The sequence below is a fragment of the Ctenopharyngodon idella genome, chromosome 6, assembly GCF_019924925.1.
Source record: "Ctenopharyngodon idella isolate HZGC_01 chromosome 6, HZGC01, whole genome shotgun sequence".
In the NCBI taxonomy this organism is placed as follows: Eukaryota; Metazoa; Chordata; class Actinopteri; order Cypriniformes; family Xenocyprididae; genus Ctenopharyngodon; species Ctenopharyngodon idella.
Window position 1 is genome coordinate 8,814,234 of NC_067225.1, and position 19,763 is coordinate 8,833,996.

Here is a 19,763-nt window from a genome sequence, read left to right on the forward strand (position 1 = left end):
AGCAGGCCCGTGTTGCTCATCTCTTTCAGGTTTTAGCAGTAGGGCTAGTGAATCAGTTAATTTTTTTAATGTACGTACCGCTTTAACAAGAGGTACAACTATAGGTGATAGCCATATTTCCTCATTTGTACACAACGATACTCAGTGTTTTCTGACCCAGTTCCATGTTTACATGTTATGTGGTGGATAGGAAGTTGTCAGGTTTCCCACGGCAGTTATTTCTGGCAACTGGTAAACTAATCCCATTGCAAGTATTCAAGACAATAAGAGAGACAGCAAGGTTGTAAGCATAGACAAAACAAGGTTGTAAATGCCTTTTGATATTACACAAGAATTCTCAGGTCACGTGTCAAAATGCCGGCTCGGCCTAAATGCCGTTGTCCTTTGTGTCTAATGTATATTTTATTAGCATGCGGTCAGAGAAAAGTCACAAATGTAATATTTAGCTGTATCCAACCCAAAAACCTTATCTAGTTTTCTAAATTTTTACACAAATTATGTTATGGTTGCGATTGCATTCATCAGTTTCTGTTACAAACAATATATATGTTTATCATTGACTACAAACTTGCCACCCCCTACTGAGAGACACATTTGCAGCCCTGATACCCATTCTGGTGTAGTTTTTGTATTACAAATTGGGTTTAGTAATGTTTTTTTTTTTTTTTTTTTTTTTATAGATTTTGTCAAATTGTATTGACTTAAGTGTGTATTTATTGTTAATTGATTAAAAATATATACTATATTGGCACAAATTTTGGCAAAGGGTTTGTAGACTCAATAGAAAGTGAATTAAATAATAATAATAATAATAATAATAAAATACAGCTTATATCCCAAGATAGATGATCAACATTTGAACATTTAACACTTGACCAAAACATAAATTGAACATTTGTTAGGAAAAAAAACATTTTTTATTAGATTTAAGGCAAAACAGGCAAGCAACTTTTAATTATTTTTTTTTTTATTAATAATTATTTTATTCAAAAAATCAGTACATTACATAAGCAAGCATTTATTAAGTATTCTAAAAAAGTCAGACTATGGAAAATAGACATGGACAAACCTAGCAGAACAGTGTTTCAAAATTGACTTCATATATTGATGTATATTTACAAAGAATCGTTTAGGTTTCAGTGAATTCTTTACAGGGTAATTTGCAAATACTTTCATATTATGATGGGGCAGTTTTTTAACAGTCACTAAATGGCCTAATCAGCATGAGAATATGATGTGCAAAGTCCTGACCCATTTAGTGCTTATGGAATGTGTCCTGTGTCAGCACTTTAATCTTATCGTTTCTGACAAGAACAGAAATATACAAATGAACATTTGTACAAATATAATAATACTTAAAAAGCTGTTTTAATTAATGAGTGGAAAAAGCAAAATGATTTTAGACATTATATATTACAGGAGATTGAAAAGGCTTAGCCCATGTGGAAAATTGTAGAAAATAAAATAAATTAACATAAATGGACTTAGGTTGAATTCATCATTTTGATCACAGTGGAATCTCATTCTTCCATTTATCCATTTTAATAATGTTGGCATAGACAGCAGATTGTTGCAGTGTTCATCTATAACATAATGCATCCATCATTTTAGCTGGGATTTTCAAATTTGGCATAAGGACTTGCCCTGCTGAGACCTGATACAGAGAGACAGAAAAAACACATTAATCAAATATATAGCAACATTTTTTTTCTTAAAATAAAGGCCAAATACAAGAGAACAAGTTGCATTACCACCACTAGAGGGAGCACACCTTCTTAAAAGCATGAATATTTGACTAGTCATGAAAACATTCCAAAACACTAGGCTAAACCTATTTTTAAAACACTGTCACATGCTCCTTACCTTCACAATGATTGACAGTTTTGATTTATTTTTCACGCACTGCCAGCATAATAACCTGTTCAAATTCACTTATTTATGCAGTTTCTGAGACGAGGGAATTGTTGACTCACCATATTTTTGACGGATCTCATCGTGTCTAATCTTCATCTCAGCTTTTCTGTGGCAGAAGAACACAAGAACATAAATTCCTTGTGAAATCACACGCACACCCTTAAGGTATGTTGATGATTAATAGCCGTTACAGCTGTAAAACAGGTTTCTTATAGAACACCTTTTGTCACGTCTAAGTTCCTCATAACATATTATCTTTTGTTTGTCATAATGAATCTGCATGTGCATATACAGCTCTTGAAAAATTAAGAGACCACTGCAAAATTAGCAATTTCTCTGGATTTACTACTTTTAAGTATGTGTTTGAGTAAAATGTATATTTTAGTTTTATTTTACAAACTACTGACAACATTTCTTCCACATTTAAAGTAAAAACATTGTCATTTAGAGCATTTATTTGCAGAAAATGACAACAGGTCAAAATAAAAAAATTATGCCATGTTTTCAAACCTCAAATAATGCAAGAAAACATGTTTATATTAAATTTTAAACAACACAATACTAATGTTTTAACTTGGGAAGAGTTCAGAAATCAATATTTGGCAGAATAACCCTCATTTCTAATCACAGTTTTCATGTCTTGTCAGGCTCTCTACCAGTCTTTCACATAGCTGTTGAGTGACTTTATGCCACTCATGCTGCAAAAATTCAAGCAAGCTTGGCTTTGTTTGATGGCTTGTGACCATCAGACGCATGAAAGCTATGATTGGAAATTAGGGTTATTCCACCAAATATTGATTTCTGAACTCCTCCTAAGTTAAAACATTAGTATCGTGTTGTTTAAAAGTGAATACAAACTTGTTTTGTTTGTATTAACCTAGGCCTTTTTCTCAAACACATGCACATAAATAGTAAATCCAGAAAAACTGCTCATTTTGCAGTGGTCTCTGTATATGTATGGATGTAGAAAGCAGACGTTCGATAAAAAGTAGTGGTACTTAAAGGGATAGTTCACCCAAAAATGAAAATTATCCCATGATTTACTCACCCTCAAGCCATCCTAGGTGTATATGACTATCTTCTTTCATATGAATACAATCAGAGATATTTTTAAAAATATCCTGGCTCTACCCAGCTTTATAATGGCTGTTAATGGGGGGCCACATGCATACACGACCATACGCACACTGCACAAGTCGACTTGCGCCAAAAGAGTAACCCCTGACACGATGTATGACACAGGATGTAGGAGTAGAGTAAGCTTAGATGCCTCTCGTGGTTTAAACAAATAGGGCTGTGCAACTCAAGCTCTTCTTCTCTTATATCAAAATCCTCCAACATTTCTCTTTAAAATCTCTAATTCGTGTCCGATGTTTTGTTTTGCTCTATCCTCTGCACTTCCACGTTCACCATTGCATCGGGTTAGAGGTTGCTCTTCCGCTGCAAATCGATGCGTACGGCCATCTGTCGGAAGCTAGTTATTATAGTTAATAAAGTTTTAAATATGGATATTTTTCTTACAAAATCCCATTGCTTCACTTCAGAAGGCCTTTATTAACCCCCTGGAGCCGTATGGATTACTTTTATTATGGATGGATGCATTTTATTTTTGCTTCAAAATGTGGCTCCCCATTCACAACTATTATAAAGCTTGGTAGAACCTGGATATTTTTAAATATATCTCCGATTGTGTTTGTCTGAAAGAAGATAGTCATATACACCTAGGATGGCTTGAGGGTGAGTAAATCATGGGATAATTTTCACTTTTGGGTGAACTAACCCTTTAATGAAAATGTCCACTATTCCCCTTAAAACTGGTTATATAAAATGTCTCGTATCTCCTACTGTCATCTCTATTTTGAATATTAAAATGTTAATTTCTTACCTCTCCTCTTGTTTCGTTTTCCTCTTGTCTTGCTTCCGGTTCATCCTGTTGTCAAATCGAGCAGATCTGTGAAAGACAAAGTTTCCTAGGTTGAGCAAGTTAAGTTGTTGAGCCTTCCTTATATGATCTTGAGCTCTCTTGGTTCTCTACCATTTGACCATTTCACAGAGATTCAGAAAGGTTGATCAATATTCACATTTGAAGTAAACATTTATGCTACTAAATGTAATTACAGCCTGAGGCAGCTGAGGTGACATCAGCTCCCCATAGTATTTAAGACAGCAAAATGGAGGGTGTGACTCATTTGTCAGCCAACAATGTTATAAAAGGCCATGTGATATACAATAGGTCAGACACATCTCAGACTTACCCAGCGTTCTCACACTTGCAGCAACAGAATATACACACCAGAATACCAATGATGAGGAGCGCTCCAGCCACTGACATTGTAATGATCAAAATCTGGAAGTTTACTGAATATCACAAAAAAACAGAAAGTGTCAAAAAATGATCTCTTAAGGGGATGCAGTTACAACTCATATAACATTAATGGCAAGCACATATGATTATAGTAATATTAATTAAGTACTGTAGTTACTGTAGTTCTGATGAATTTGGGCTAGAGAAAGGACTAGAGATAGTCCTCCTGATATGGCTTGTTTATGACTGCTACCATTTTTAAGGATGTTTAAGTGCCTGATTACCAATATGCTTAAACGTTTTTTTTTTTTTTTTATAATTGTTTTATTTCTGTTTTTTGACACAAAAATGACAAAAAATTATTATTTTTTATATTATTAAACTATGTTAACTTTAAGAATAATATTTAGGGATGCAACAATATTGAAATTCTGTTATCGATTTTATATATATATATACAGTCAAACCAAAAATTATTCAGACATTTTTTTTATATATTTTTGATATTTTTTTACTAGTGGGTGCAGGAAACTATAGTTCATTTATGTAAGTGAGGATAGCAAAATAAACTGTGACATATTATACCCAAAAATTCTTCATACAGTGGACCACCAGTAAAATTGATAAAAAATTTGGGACCAAAAATTATTCAGACACTTTGATCTGAACATGTTTTGCTTAAGTGTTATCTGACATAATTAAGATGAACTGTTTTCTGACACAGTTTAACTCTGAGATCTTGTCATATTTTATTACCAAATTTTTAAACTATAGTGAATAAACTGTATTAATGAATGAAATGTTCAAGGTGTCTGAATAAATTTTGGTTTGACTGTATATTTTTATCTTATATATATACTTAGCTTATCTATAGTATATATATATATATATAAGCTAATATATTATGTAAGCTAATTTAAGCATTAGACTTGTATAGAATTTGAATGAGAAAATTACAATTAGAAAGTTGTCTTGATTGCCCATACGATAACTGATATGGTGCTTTTGTGTAATTATTATTACTATTGTTATTTATGCAAAGTTGTTTTTTTATTTAAATGGTCACCTTTATTTTTATCTATGTTTTGGGCTATTTCTATTTGTTAAGATCCACATTCTCATCTGAGAATGAATCCATGAAATAAGTTACAATAATGCTATTTATCTGAAGATCCAATATTAAATAACTGAATCATTTAACTCAAAAATTGTGAATAATGGTTAAAAAAATTGTTCGGTTCTCAAGGATGATGTCAAAACCTGAAGACTAATTCACCACTGGTTCCCTCGAGATTTTCCTATGGATTTTCCTTGAGATTTTCCTATTTTTATAATGGGCTTTTTCAATTTATGAGTAAAATAAGGTCTGTGGAAAACATAACTTAACGATACTTAAACTTTTGCTTGACGATGTAAACTACACACACTCACAGTCACACCCCAAACGTTCTTATCTAGTTACCTATTAGAAACATATGTTTTTAAAAAATAAACGACATCTTCAAAATTCGAGTTTTCGATATGGGTGTGTAATTTAGGTTGTAGAGCAAAACATTAAAGTATCGTCATGTTACGTTTACCACAGTCCTTATTTCACTCAGAAATTGAAAAACCCCATTATAAAAACCCATAGGAAAATCTTGAGGGAACCAGTGTCGAATTTGTCTTCTGGGTTTTGACGTCATCCCTTCACCGCTCTATATTTATGTAGGTATTTGAGAAGTTTTTTTTAAGAAAATAAATGAAAACCGAGAGCGCAAAGGAGGATAGATTCATAGGAAACATAAATAAACATAGAAAAATAAGTGGAAGAAATTTAAAAACATTTCTTACTTGTGCAAAGGCCCCATCGAGCATCATTCAGTGGGCAGAGGGAATGGGGGGGCAGGATGGTTTTGGCCTGGGTATGTTATACACTTTTTAGTCGGGATGCACCACAGACACTGAAAAAACAGATTGAAAACTAATATTGTTATATGCATGCATCCACTGAGGTAAGATTCAAAGCTCAATATATTTTGTTCCCTGAATTTAGGGCTGCAGATAGTGACAGCAATAATGCTGCTGATGATGATGGCAATGACATCCGCATTGACGCTGATGGAAACGTTGATACTGACGCACACGTCAGCGACTGTGAGAACAGCTGTGTGTGCTTGTCTGTGGTATGTCAGAGGTTTGTTTAATAAATATGGAATGTCAGCGTCACACAGCTACATCCTGAATTCTACAGCTAAAAACAGATACTAACGACTCAAATGCCTTAATGGTAAACACATCAGAACTAGTTTAAAATATAAAGTTTTAGCCTATGGAATTATTTTCTGCCTGGTGAAAATTGTAACTCTGATTGCTTAGAAAAGTATTAGCACATCTCTTCTACAAAAATGTTATTTATACATTGTTTATACAGCCTTTTTTTCCTGAAACATTTTAGTACTAGTTACTACTATTTAGTTACTACTTAGGAGAACATTCAAAAGTAACATTCCCAGAATGTTCACAGAATGATAAAATGGAATGTTTTCATAATGGTTTTTTAAAAACATTTAAAAATCTGGATGTTTTGAACGTTCAGAGAACATTCAGAAATAACATTTTCACAACTTAATTGGAACATTACCAAAACGTTCTTACAACATATTTTTGTAAGCTGGGGATTAGCAAACACCACTAAATAAAAGGCCGACCTGAATACGGGTGTTCTTCGAATATGCGTGACTGACTTTGGAAGGGAAGTGCACAGGATCTCTCAAGTGACTGAGCTCTAAGAAAGGGCACAAAACTGTAAACATCCAGAACAGACCAAACCTGTTCCACAGGTGAGGTAAGTGAAAATCTGATAAGTGTAAAAAAAAATCCAGCCATTCCAGTTGCTCACTGAGTTCATTATTTCCTTGTCACTCTTATATTCTCCCTCTCATCTCATATGTTTTCCCATGTTTTTGGTTCTCATCAGATCCCATTTATACAGGTCAAATCTCCCTGCTTCTTACTGTAACATGTTTTCACCCACCCATATGTGTGTGTCGTAAGTAAACAGAGTGAACATAGAGTGAGTAAGACAGGCCAGTCTGCTTTGTGCACTATAAAGTAAAGGACAATAATATCAAACTTTACTGAGAGAGACAAAATTTTATCTAAACTCACTTCCACATTTTCCAAGCATTCCTCACAGCTTGTACCAGTCTTGCTCTCACAACCTAGAAAAGTAAGAAGAGAAAACACATTAGTTAATGTAGAAATCAACTGAGGTTAGAGTTGTGGGGTTAAACTTTAAGAGCATGATTATGTGTTAACCACAGTAACGTCTCTAGCACCTGACTCAATATATTAGGCAACAATTAGACCCTATGAGACATTGGTTGCCTTGGCCATCCCTAGTTATGAAACCTAACCAAAGCAGCTTGGGAAATCAGGCAGTTACTAGTACTACATTTTACTTTTTCTTTCTTTTCTATATATATATATATATATATATATATATATATATATATTTGATTATTTAGTTTCAATAGCAAAAATGTGGTTATTGTAATCACAGGACATTTTTAAATTTAATTAAGCAAAACTCTCTTGTTAGACTGAGATCATAGTTAGAGATGAAGTTTGAAAGTTTGTATGTAAATTCAACAACAGTGAAATAGAGGATCTATAACTGTAACAAAACATTGAACCTAATTTTTTGAATCCAAAATTGAGATTGTAACATTTGCCTTACTTGGACGTGGGGGTGTAGCCGGTGGTGTTGTAGTCGATGTTGCTGTACTTGAAGATGTTGTAGTATTAGGTGATGCTGTAGAATTCTGTGCCAGTGTAGAACTCAAACCAAAGAGAAGCAGGACGAGAGGAATACAATTCATGTTCTCTTCTTTAAATGAACAAATACTTCAATGAACTCCTCTGTTTGTTTGTAATATATTTTGCCTGCAAATATCTCCCTTTAAACCTCAGCGCTGACACTTTCATAAGGTGGAAACAGGTTTTGTAGTCGTGTTTCCCTTTCACCTTGCAAAACAACTTTTAGGAGGTTACATTACAATACCTACCTAGGCGAAGGCGTGCTTTATTAATATTAAGTACATAATACAAAAGCTACTTAGTAATGTTCCAATGGCGATGGCTTGACGTATGAATATTAAGTGGTCCGTGACGTCGCGCTGTAATCCTCCAATGGGGAAAGTCTGCTCATGATTATTCAGCAACACGCCTTTATAATTTCACGTATTGGAAACTAAGACTGAATAGGCTGTCACACTTTATTTTGTTATCTTAATGTTCACAAGCAAAAATGTAATACCCAAGTTTGAAAAGTGTTTTAAGTTTTTATTTTTATTAATAATAAAAAAGCCAATAGACTATGTTTCCTTCCATAATACCCCATAAACTGTCTTTTTTATTTTTGTATGCATGTATACAACAAGAAGTTACTCTGTGCTGGTATTCTATGTATGTTACTTAAGTATCCTTAAATATTAAATAAAGAATAACGTCAACATTAAATTAAAAGTAATAGCCTATACATTTTAATAATTTTAATTATTTGTACATGAACTAATGATCTACTAAGCATTGTATTTCTTAATGTTATTATAAAGCGTAACCAGATGTTTTGGCACCCTCTGGAGGATGACAAATAAAACACCACAAAAAGTTGTAGAGATTTCTGAGCAAATTATATTCAGCTACATGTAGGATATTAAATACAGCCTACAAATGAAACAACTACTTGCGATAAATTACAATAATTTATTAAAGCATTTTGTAAAGCCAGTTACAAAAGAAAACTTTTTTTTCTCTCTCAATATTTCAACAAGCACAATTATTCTTTTTTTTTCTCGAGTAAGCTATAATTTATAGTATTATAACAATGGCAATGAGGAAATTACATTCAGGCCTTGTACTGGCTGCCTGCAGCTGAGCAAGGACCCCAGTGTGAATGCGTGAGAGACAGAACCAACCGTGCTATGTCTGTGTGTGTGCATGTTTTATGTTGATTTGTGTGTGTGTGAGTATATGTCTATGATCATGTGTGTGTTAATATGTGTGTATAATGAGGCAGAGTGTAAGCTAGCACCTGAGTCTTCTCGGCTGCTCTGACTTTGAAACACCACCTCCTCTTAACACACAACAACATCAACACATAATGCCCAGCTAACAAGGAACGTTCTGAGAATGTTCTGGCAAGGTTCTCTCAAAGTTATGAACAAACGTTTTTCTAGAAATGTTAATACAATTTTCGTTCTGTTTATCTAGTCTTTATTAACGTTATCAAAACATTTGCACAAAAATGTTATTTATACATAGGCTAATTCATGGAACGTTTTCTGTAACTTTTTCTTGGACGGTCGTCTAACGTTTTTGAACGTTACTACTTAGTACTATTTTTAGTAATGTTCCCATAATGCTTGCAAAATGAACACATGTTCTGAGAACATTCAGAAATACGGTTTTCATAATTTAACAGGAACGTTAGCAAAACGTTCTTAGAACATATTTTTGTTAGCTGGGTGCACCAACACACCGTCACAAGAAATTCAAATCTTTTCCACTTATTCATGACAAATCTCCTCTATCCATTTCCTCACAGTGCTCACACAATTCACCAGTGTCGGCAGAAGCTGCCCTTTAATGCTGATCCGAACCTCAATAGATTAGGATGTGTTGAATCTAGAAGGATCAGCATGAAAGGGAGACCCCTGCTCCTTCATTTCTCCAATTATCAACTATAACACTATAACAGATAAATACAGCAAACCCTCACCCGCCCCTTCCCATTCGGTTTCATGAATATAACATAACAATATTGTAATAGAAATACCCATACACATAGCTCCCTAAACATCTTCATCATATTCCATCATCATTATCCTTGTTTCAATTCATGGTTAAATTCAGACATACAGTACACACATTCACAAAAGAACTTGCATTACACTGACAAATATAGTTGCATATCAAACAGCAAAATTACACAGGTACTGTCGCAGTTTACTTCAGGATTATACTCACATAAAAAGAAAAACAACAGGCATACTCAGACTTATTCTGTGTTAACCGAGAGTCAGTGGATGATGCCCTTGTTGTGTTTGTAAGTCTTTTGTCTGTCATCTCTCTGGAATGAATGAACCTTAATAAGAATGCCAGATGAAACATAAAAAGGCTGCTTTGGCCATGATAAAATGCCAGAAAGCAAAATAAAATTGTAATCAGAGCAAAGATATTCAAGAATGTGATGTAAAATGAGATGTTCAGGGTCATTTGTCAGGCTGACTCAGGCAGTTCTTGTAAAGACAAGATGGTCACTTCACCTGTGATTTGAGGGAACAGATATGCATCTACATTACCTACGAGATGGTCAAGATGCACTTTAAAGAACATGAGGCTTTCACAGTCCAGAAAATTGGTGTAATGTCGATGCCTGCACACTATACCTACATCCTAAAATGTTTTATATACGCCTGGAGAACTTAAAGCGTTTTCAGGATTCAAAGACCCGCTTGATTCAGTTTGTGCTGGTTATTCTGTGGTCAAATATAATGAAACATATTCTACAATTTTATGAGATTTCAATACGCAAGGACTATACATTCTGTTCAAAAGTTTGGGGTCGGTACGATTTTTGAAAGCATCTCTTGTGCTCACCTAGGCTGCGTTTATTTAATCAAAAAATACAGTAAAACAGTAATATTGTGAAATACAATTACAATATAAAAGAAATATTTTCTATTTTAAAAGAACACTCCACTTTTTTTTTTTTTGAAAATAGGCTCATTTTCCAACTCCCCTAGAGTTTTACTATTTTCGAATCCATTCAGCCGATCTCCGGGTCTGGCGGAACCACTTTTAGCATAGCTTAGCATAGTTCATTGAATCTGATTAGACCGTTAGACCTCTTTGGTCATTTTTGAGCGAGATGCTAACGGTCTAATCAGATTCAATGAACTATGCTAAGCTATGCTAAAAGGGGTCGGCTGAATGGATTTGAAAACGGTAAAACTCAACTGTTTAATACTAGGGGAGTTGGAAAATGATATTTAAAAATATTTTCAAAAAAAGTGGTGTTCCTTTAATATACAGTTGAAATTTCAGCAGCAATATGTTGATTTGGTGCTCAGGAAATACTTATTATCAATGTCTAAAATATTTTTGTGGAAAAAATATTAACACCTTATAAATTTTTTTTAAAGCTGCAGTCCGTACGTTTTGCCGCTTTGTCACCATCTCTGTTTGAAACCTGCAATTGCAGTTATTTGCAGAATTATCATCATTACGTGGGTTGTGCATCAGCACGGCTCTTCAGCGCGGATGAATCTAATGTTTGCTGTCAGTCACCACGTTGGTGTGGATACTGTACTTCAAAATCACAGATTCTACGTCTTGGAAGTATGACCAAAATAAGAATTTTCACCGGAAAATGTCGTCTGAACAAGTAACATGTCTGCCACTTTTGTTCTGACCAACTGAGAACAAAAGCATTACAATAAATCGCGCTGCCAATGCTGATTAAATCTAAAAGAACAGCATTTACTTGAAATATAAATTTTTGTAACACTTATTGACTCTACTGTCGCTTTTGATCAATTTAATGCATCTGAATAGAAGTATTCATTACTTTCAAAAAATGTATATATTACTGACCCCAAACTTATGAATATTAATATATGTAAATAAGATCTTTAGCTTTGCATTATGTAATTTTTGGCATACAGTGGGCTCATCATTTTTGCATCAATACTGCAAAATGTCTTAGTGGAACAGGCTCTAAAAAAATCAGTGGATAAGTATAATGTTGCAAAATGAATGTTACGTATACACATTGAAACAGTACAAGTACATGCTTATTGAATCTTGACTGCTAGATTAATACTTGTCTAATGACGGCCTCTTCATTGCTTGCATTGGGCAGACCTGGTTCTACTTGCATAACACTTAATAACCAATATCCGATTTCTGTAATAGCAAATAGAGGCGCCTGGGACCTGCACACTTTTTTGTTGAACACTCTCAATCACCAAACTGGTCACAATGCTTTTGTGCATTGGTACAGTTAAAGTTATACACAAGCTTTGTATAACTGGCAAAATAACAAAAAAAGGAAACATTGCAATTACTGTAAATACAAATAATTTTAGACACAGTATCAAATGTAACACTTTAGCATATGTATTTATAGACTCTGGCATTTAATACAAAATAGGACATTTGTTGCATTGATAATGTATGAAATATGAGTTGATGTGTGAACAGTCACACTGCTGATATCAACATACTGCCGGCCCCCAGATATACTGTGATCTGATTGGCTGACTGACTCCAGGTGGCCCCTTGCTGGTCGTAACTACACATTTTTGGAAGCAACATATAATATTATAGTAGATGTTTTATCAGTGACTAATTTTTTTGAAACGACTGCAAGTTCCTTGTGGCACCATCAGCCAATCAGTGCTGCCATGACGTCATTTTTCTGCAGCTCCAGAGAGTGATAAGTCACATGGTATTTATGGCTCAGGTGATTGGCTCAAAAAAATATGTATGTGAAACTGATGGCAGAATTCAAATCGCATACTTCTGGGGGGTCCTGCGCCAGCCTAGCAGCTGCCATTGAGATGAATGAGAATGTTAACGCATAGCTTTCTCCTCCTTGTTGCTCTCTGAATGGCCTCCAGCAGTCATGGCTTTACAAAATGTATGTGCTCCACAAAGCAAACACCTGTGTGTGTGTGTGTATGTGTAAACTTTGATCTCACACACAAGCACAATATACACACCTCAGTAAAACTACCAGTAAATGGAGTTGTAGGTGGATGGCGGATAGGTACAACATCACTGACTAAAAACTGAGGATAGAGAGAAGGGAACAAAATGGAGAAGAGGAGACAAGGAAATAAATAAGTTTGGTCATAAGTCAGAGTGCTGGCAGTGAGGGATGGGAACAGTGAGCAGGTTACCAGGCTTTGTTGTGCTTCGTAAAGGTGAAATTGGTCCAAATAAATATGTGTGCTGTTGTATTTAGGACAGGTCAGACAGGATTGTAGTAGGTTAAGTTAAAATAGTTGGCGAGGTGAAGTCTCAGTTTCTTCTCTGCTCTCCTTCTCTTTCTCCAATCATCAACAGTCAGTAGTATACCTCACTTGCAGGACACTTTTGGGCTCTGGTTGGTGTCGATCACCTCATCCAGGTGCTGCTGTTGCTGGTGATGGACATGATACTGCAGCGCTTTTTGACGATCATGTTGATGTACGCCTTCATGATCTTAGTGATTTCACCCACCTTAAAGCACAAAACAAAACACACTGGTTAATCACTAGATAAAAATCACATGCTAATCCTTTAAAAACTACTTCTAAGGGAATGTAGTAACTAAATCCGAAGAACTAAATTCAAAGATTTAAAGGGTTTGTTCACCCAAAAATGAAAATTCTGTCATCACCCTCTTGTCGTTCCAAACCTGTAAGACCTTCGTTCATCTTCTTAAACACAAATTAAGATATTTTTGATGAAATCCGAGAGGTATATGACTCATCCATAGACAGCAATATAACTACCACTTTCAAGGTCCAGAAAGGTACTAAAGACATTGTTAAAAAAAGTCGACTTGACTGCAGTGTATAAATATCTTAATTTATACACTGCAGTCTTACGGGTGTGGAATGACATGAGGGTGAGTAATTAATGTCAGAATTTTCATTTTTGGGTGAACTAACCCTTTAAATGCTCCTAAAGCTTTTAAACAAGCAATTTAACAACATTTCCGCACTAATAACAGAGACGCAGAAGTTTGTTACCTGAGACGTCTCGAAGAACATCTCCCTTTCATCAACAATGATTTTGTATGTGCTGGGCTGAGGTGCTCCGAAGAAAACGATGTGCTCATACTGGAAAGTTTCCAGTGGTTTGGGTTCGCCCCGTTTGTACACAGAGACGTTTTCAGCACTGACGCCCAGCCACAGATCATGAGGGAAGCCACCCTCCTTACACTGCAGACAGATATATAAAAACACAAACACATGTAATTAATGTCAATTAACATCAGTGGCTAAACACTGAGACTTACTGTAACACTGCCTTACTGACTACTCTCATAATAGTGGAAGATCTGAAAATATCCCTGCTGAAAAAGCAGCTCAGACCAGTCTGAATTTCATGAATCTAGGCTTATGATGGATTATGCGTAAACCCTAACCCTAACTAGGCTTACGGTTTATGATGCTTAGTGCTTGTCTGGTTGCTGTTCAGTCGCAAAATTTAACTGTTGAAGTTGGTCAATCAACATGATTTTTTCTGGTAAAGTTGGCTGACAGGTTGAAGGATTATAATAAAAAGATAAAAGTCACTTTCAATTTGAGTATATTTCTATATTTCTAATTCAGTCATGAAACTCTAGATGGCGTAGGGCAGGCTGAGGTCCTTACATGCAATCTGTGAGCAATCACACGTTACCATATGGCACAAGCTGATTGGCCTCTGCTGATCTCGCAGCCAATGAGATTGCTTGCTCAACATTTAAATAGTCTGGTTCAGTGTTCGCTGTTGGCTAGTCCTGCAGCGAGCTCTTCTGAAACCTTCTACCTCCCCAGCTCCACCTGCCTAGATCTGCTACGGGATTTATGTATGTCTATTTATGCAGTAGCAGCACATCTTACATGCTCGCAGTGGGTAGCAGATCTAGGCTGAATCTGAAATCGCCCCCTATACCCTCAAATAGGGCATTATTTGAGGGGACAGTCATTTGTAGTGGTGTCAGAAATCAAAGTCGACGTTATCGAGTGAGCTCATTCTATCCCACATTGCACCGCAATAATGAGTGTATAGCCGATGTACACTCAGCGGCTGTCCGGATTCGCTCCCTCGTTTTCATTCACTCCTTCAAGTGAACTGTATTAGTGGACTAATGTAGGGAATAGTGATAGAGGGTTTAGGGGGTGATTTTGGATTCAGCCCTAGTCTGCCAAGATCAAATATATTAACATTGCCTTATCTATATTAATTAACGTGCCAAAACTACTCTGAGAGTTGTCACTATATATATATATATATATATATATATATATATATATATCCTTTCACTGCCTTCTCAAGTTCAGTGTTTCTCTCATAACTCTCTTAATCATATTGATTGATCAATTTTTAAAGAAAAATGATCATCCTAGTCACTAAGCACAAGAACGTCATATGTCTTATGATGCATGATACTTGCTAGATAAGGATGTGGGGGAAATTTTGAGTTTCTGTATAATTTCCATATGATTTTACTTATATGCTTATGGTTAAATGATTTTGTTTTTCTCAGAAGTGTTTAAGTATGCATTCTTTGGGTGACAAGTGGAAAAACACTGAAGTGGTAAACATGTTCCTAATATGGTAAAAGGACAGAGGCTTCAGCCTTGGAGGTTAGAGATATAAAAGTGAGGGGAAGCTTTCATTCTTTGTCTTACACTCTGCAGCTACTTGTGTTTCTGTATGACTGTCTGACCTTTCTTGCAAGAAATAAAACTTTCCAAAGACAATTGGATGTGTTTGTCTCTTATGCAGTGAAAGTCAGTGTTGATTTTTTGCCACAACAAGGACATTATAAGCCTTCTTTGCAGCACTAATCTTCAACCTCCAAGAACAAGATTGGCACAAAACTTGTCTTGAAAGAGAAATGTCATTGAGTATTAACACTGAAATTGGGTCATGCGACCAGAATTTAATCAGACATCTATTTTAATGATAGATATATGAATTTCAAGTGTACTGTGTCATGTTTGAAATAATGTATCATTTTGAGGTTAAGCTTAGGGTTAGTAGTGATAAATATTGCTACCTTACAAGGCTTTATCCTCATATTTAGGATAGAGGGTAGCAGTCAATATTTGTTGAACACAATTGGATGACACATCTGTCCCTCAACCCTACACATCACCCCTATGGTGGGCCTACAGTGTACATGGTAGTTATAGCCCTGATACTAAATAATAATAAAAATAAAATAAGTAGGAATGCTTTGAGCCTTAAAGAAATGATTCACACCTCCACATCAAACAGTGTAGACCCATATCCCGGCCACTCTTTGATGACGGTCATGTAACTGAGCATGGCCTGGTGCTGAGGCATGCCCTGTAGACGGCTCCATTTCTCCAACACGCTGGTCAGTGTGGCTGACATCTCCTCCTTTACAAACATCTCCAGCATCTGTTCCTCCTCCACACGCTGTTTCTTCAGCGATCCCGTCTTAAAGCTGCGTCTCAGCGTCCCGTCCAGGAAGTTGGTCTTCCGGCGTTCCAAAGTGTGACCTCCTGGCCCTACTATACCAGCCCCGGGTACTCCGGCACCCCCTGCTTTAGTGGACTGGAAGATGCGTGTACGGAGTCGTCCAACGGGGTACACACTGCTCAGGCTCCAGGGCGTACGGGCCACATCACCGTGGATGTACTGCAGTCGCAGGGCTGCTAAGTGCTGAAGGGTTTCCTCTGAGGCTGGGAAATGACCACTGATGAGACTCTCATGAGCCTAAGAGAGATGGTGAAAAAAGGGAGAAAAATTTTTTACTTTATAACAGAGAGATGCCCAAATCCGGACCCGAGTACCTAAGTTCTGGGGGCAGTTCTGGGGGCAGTTCTGGGGGCAGTTCTGGGGGCGGTTCTGGGGGCAGTTCTGGCCTAATGGTTAGAGAGTCAGACTGGTAACCCAAAGGTTGTGGGTAATAAGGTTTTGCATATTCTAGATAATTTTTGTAAAATTCCATTTAAAAACATTCAAACACACATGACTTCCATAAACTTAAATTACAGAGGATGGAAACAGTTACTAAAGTAGTAACAATTAATAAGCTCATTGATATTTTTAAGGAAGGGCTTGGTGAATGACAGTTTGTCTGTGTCATTTAAAGTCGGCATGAAACAGAAGTTGCAAGTCTTTTCTTTCCTATTGTGACATATATCTGAGTGACACTTCTCAAACAAGAAAAAAATGTAGGGCAGGACTTGATTTTGTCCATCTGGAATTGATTTGATCATTGGATGGTTGTGGTTTGCTATTGGTGTAATCTCATGTGAGTGACAGGTTGTCTTACCCTCACGTCAGGAAACACGTCATCAGAGAAGAGATGAGATTTTATTGCAAGTGGGATGATAAGTTATTTTGATTAAAGATCACAATAGCACATGAATTTTAAAAAGAATGATGTGCACAGAAAATGTATTGATAATAAATACTGCAATATTTCATAAAATCAAGAATTGTCCATTTTGATTTCATGGTGACTTTAAATCAGGTGAATCGATACTAAGAATGCTCTATAATGGAAATACTTTTGCAATTCACCTGCTCAAACATGAAGGCAAATTCCACTCCCTCTTTGGGCATGCTTTCCACATCAAGAAAGCAATAAAGCTTGAAATATAGCCTCCAGGGCCCTTCCTCCTCCTCATCCTCACCACCTGCCAACCTGAAAGAGCAAAGCAGTGCAGATGAGCCTCAGTCATTTTACAGTCAGTCATCAAATACACCATATGAACTGTCACATTTTCATTACCTCTCAAACTTCGCGAGCACATCTGCCACAATTACGCGGCTTTCAATGGCCCGGCTCTCCACCTTATTGTGTTCAAACAAAGAGAACATGTTCCTACTGTTTTCCATCGCCAGACCACGAATCAGCTTCTCCACCACCTTGTCACAAACGAGCACAAATAAGATCACTTTCATCCTAATTTGCACTGCATTTCATTTTACAGTTCTAAGCAGAGATGTTAAAATGATAAAAAAAAAACTCTCTCTCTTCCTCTCACCTCTCCAGCTGTGGTGTGTGAGTTGATGGATATCTTGCAAGACCCTCCTCCATGGCAGTACACAGTAGTTGTCATTTCCTGTCTGTTCAGCAGGGCGGCGATCTCCTCCTGAGAGGGCACATACTCCCTGGTCTTTGTCTTCTTCAGGGACTCACCAATGAAGTGGGCATACTTCTCAATCTCAGTGCCAGGGTAGCGCTCTCTAACCCTGAGATTATTCACAAAAAGGGACCAAAAGACAGTGTTTGTCACATGACCTTTGACATTCGACTCCAAGATGCTATTTAATTAGCATGCCTCTCTGTTACCTCTTCAAGTGGAATCGAAGGTAACGCAGAATGGCTCGACTGGGCAGGAAGGTACAGCTCATGCAGGTGAGCAGGTGCCAGTGTGCGCGGTTTGCGGGGCTGTTGGGTTGGGGCACGTGATTGGTCTGTTTGATCAGCTGACAGTACACCTCGTCTCTCAGTGGCCGCAGATCGTGGCAGGTCTGCAGGATGCCCTGAATGATGGCAACAGGGTCTGAAACGATCTCCATCTCCTGAAGTGAGTTAAAGATCTTCACTGCCTCATCCTGCAGGCTTCCATAACCCTTCTCCTTTTGCACTGCAGAGAGAAGCAGAGAGATCTGTTAGTAAGATGACTCTTTTCTTTAATTATATTACATAACAAACATAAAGTTTGTGCTTCATCTTCAAATCAGATTCATTACTTCAGTTTTATTTACTGCAATTGCCTAGGTAAACTTTTTTTTAGGTATAAAAGCTCATGGTTTGGTTGATGACAATAATACATTTTTTATGAAGAACTCTCTGCTCTAAAAAAATTTCTACCTATTTCCATGGCACCAAATCAAGCTTGTTACTTGACATTTTTATTCCTTTGTTTTCTCAAAAAGATTTGAGATTTCGATTCTCAAATATGTCTAAGTAAATGTATTTTGTGATTTAAATACTTTTAAAATGATCATGTTAGATGTGATATATGACAAGTGCTGAGCAGATTTAAATTTAGAAGCTCATCATGTCACACTGAAAAGGTTAATATTCACAAAAAAGTGCTAACTGATTGATTAGGAAGCAGTAACTAAGATGTTTTTATTCATACATTTCAGAAATTAACTACATGAAATGAGGTGGAAATATGACAGGATTACAGTATAATAAAATTATCTTGCGAGCCGCATGAAATGAGGTGGTGGGCCTTGAGTTTAACACGTGTGATGTAAAAACACAAAAGGCTACTCAGGACAAAAATAAACAGAGATACAATTCAGAAAATCCTGTTGCATGTGTAGTAAATATTTTCAGTCACGCTCTGTGTGTTTAACTGATGAAAGGTACTCACGGCTTTCGCTGACCTCTCCGTAGGGCAGTGGCAGAAGAGGTGAATGCAAGGGGTGCTGAGTATATCTGAGAATTGGGTTCCTTCGATACATTTGTTCCACAGCCTCAGAGTTAACACTGTTCTCCTATACAAATGTCAGAAAAATGCATGTACCATTTTTATTAAACAACAGTTTTACTCATTGTAACCTTGAGTACAAAGACCAGACTTGTGTTTTTAAAACTAATTACCTTGATGTCTCTAATGAGTTGCTGGGTGGGCGTTTCAATGGGCACTTTGTTGTCAATGACGCCCTGAATGGCAGACACCCAGCGCATGGCCTCATTTAGCATTTTGGTGTACAGACGGTATGAATGTTTACGTCCATGAACTATGATGTTCCAATAACCTGCAGTGTAATCAGACATCAGCATCACTTTATA

The 19,763-nt window shown here is 36.4% G+C and overlaps 2 protein-coding genes across 2 annotated transcripts in view; both read right to left on the reverse strand.

Moving 5' to 3' along the window:
- Positions 1–949: 949 nt before the first annotated feature.
- pttg1ipa (PTTG1 interacting protein a) lies at positions 950–8,292 on the reverse strand. The gene is given in 8 exon segments (XM_051896758.1): positions 950–1,654; positions 1,974–2,020; positions 3,800–3,865; positions 4,170–4,272; positions 6,053–6,119; positions 6,121–6,162; positions 7,370–7,422; positions 7,941–8,292. Coding segments are annotated over 8 exon segments (567 nt in total). The 5' UTR covers positions 8,083–8,292; the 3' UTR covers positions 950–1,607.
- Positions 8,293–8,954: 662 nt separating this feature from the next.
- myo10l1 (myosin X, like 1) overlaps positions 8,955–19,763 on the reverse strand; it is a 72,750-nt gene continuing 61,941 nt past the window's right edge. The window contains exons 32-40 of the mRNA XM_051896760.1: positions 19,572–19,729; positions 19,342–19,465; positions 18,303–18,600; positions 17,995–18,202; positions 17,739–17,875; positions 17,528–17,651; positions 16,235–16,714; positions 14,008–14,199; positions 8,955–13,492 (exon numbers count right to left, since the gene is read on the reverse strand). Coding sequence (XP_051752720.1) covers positions 13,388–13,492; positions 14,008–14,199; positions 16,235–16,714; positions 17,528–17,651; positions 17,739–17,875; positions 17,995–18,202; positions 18,303–18,600; positions 19,342–19,465; positions 19,572–19,729 — 1,826 coding nt within the window. The 3' untranslated portion in view covers positions 8,955–13,387. The remainder of the gene's footprint in view (positions 13,493–14,007; positions 14,200–16,234; positions 16,715–17,527; positions 17,652–17,738; positions 17,876–17,994; positions 18,203–18,302; positions 18,601–19,341; positions 19,466–19,571; positions 19,730–19,763) is intronic.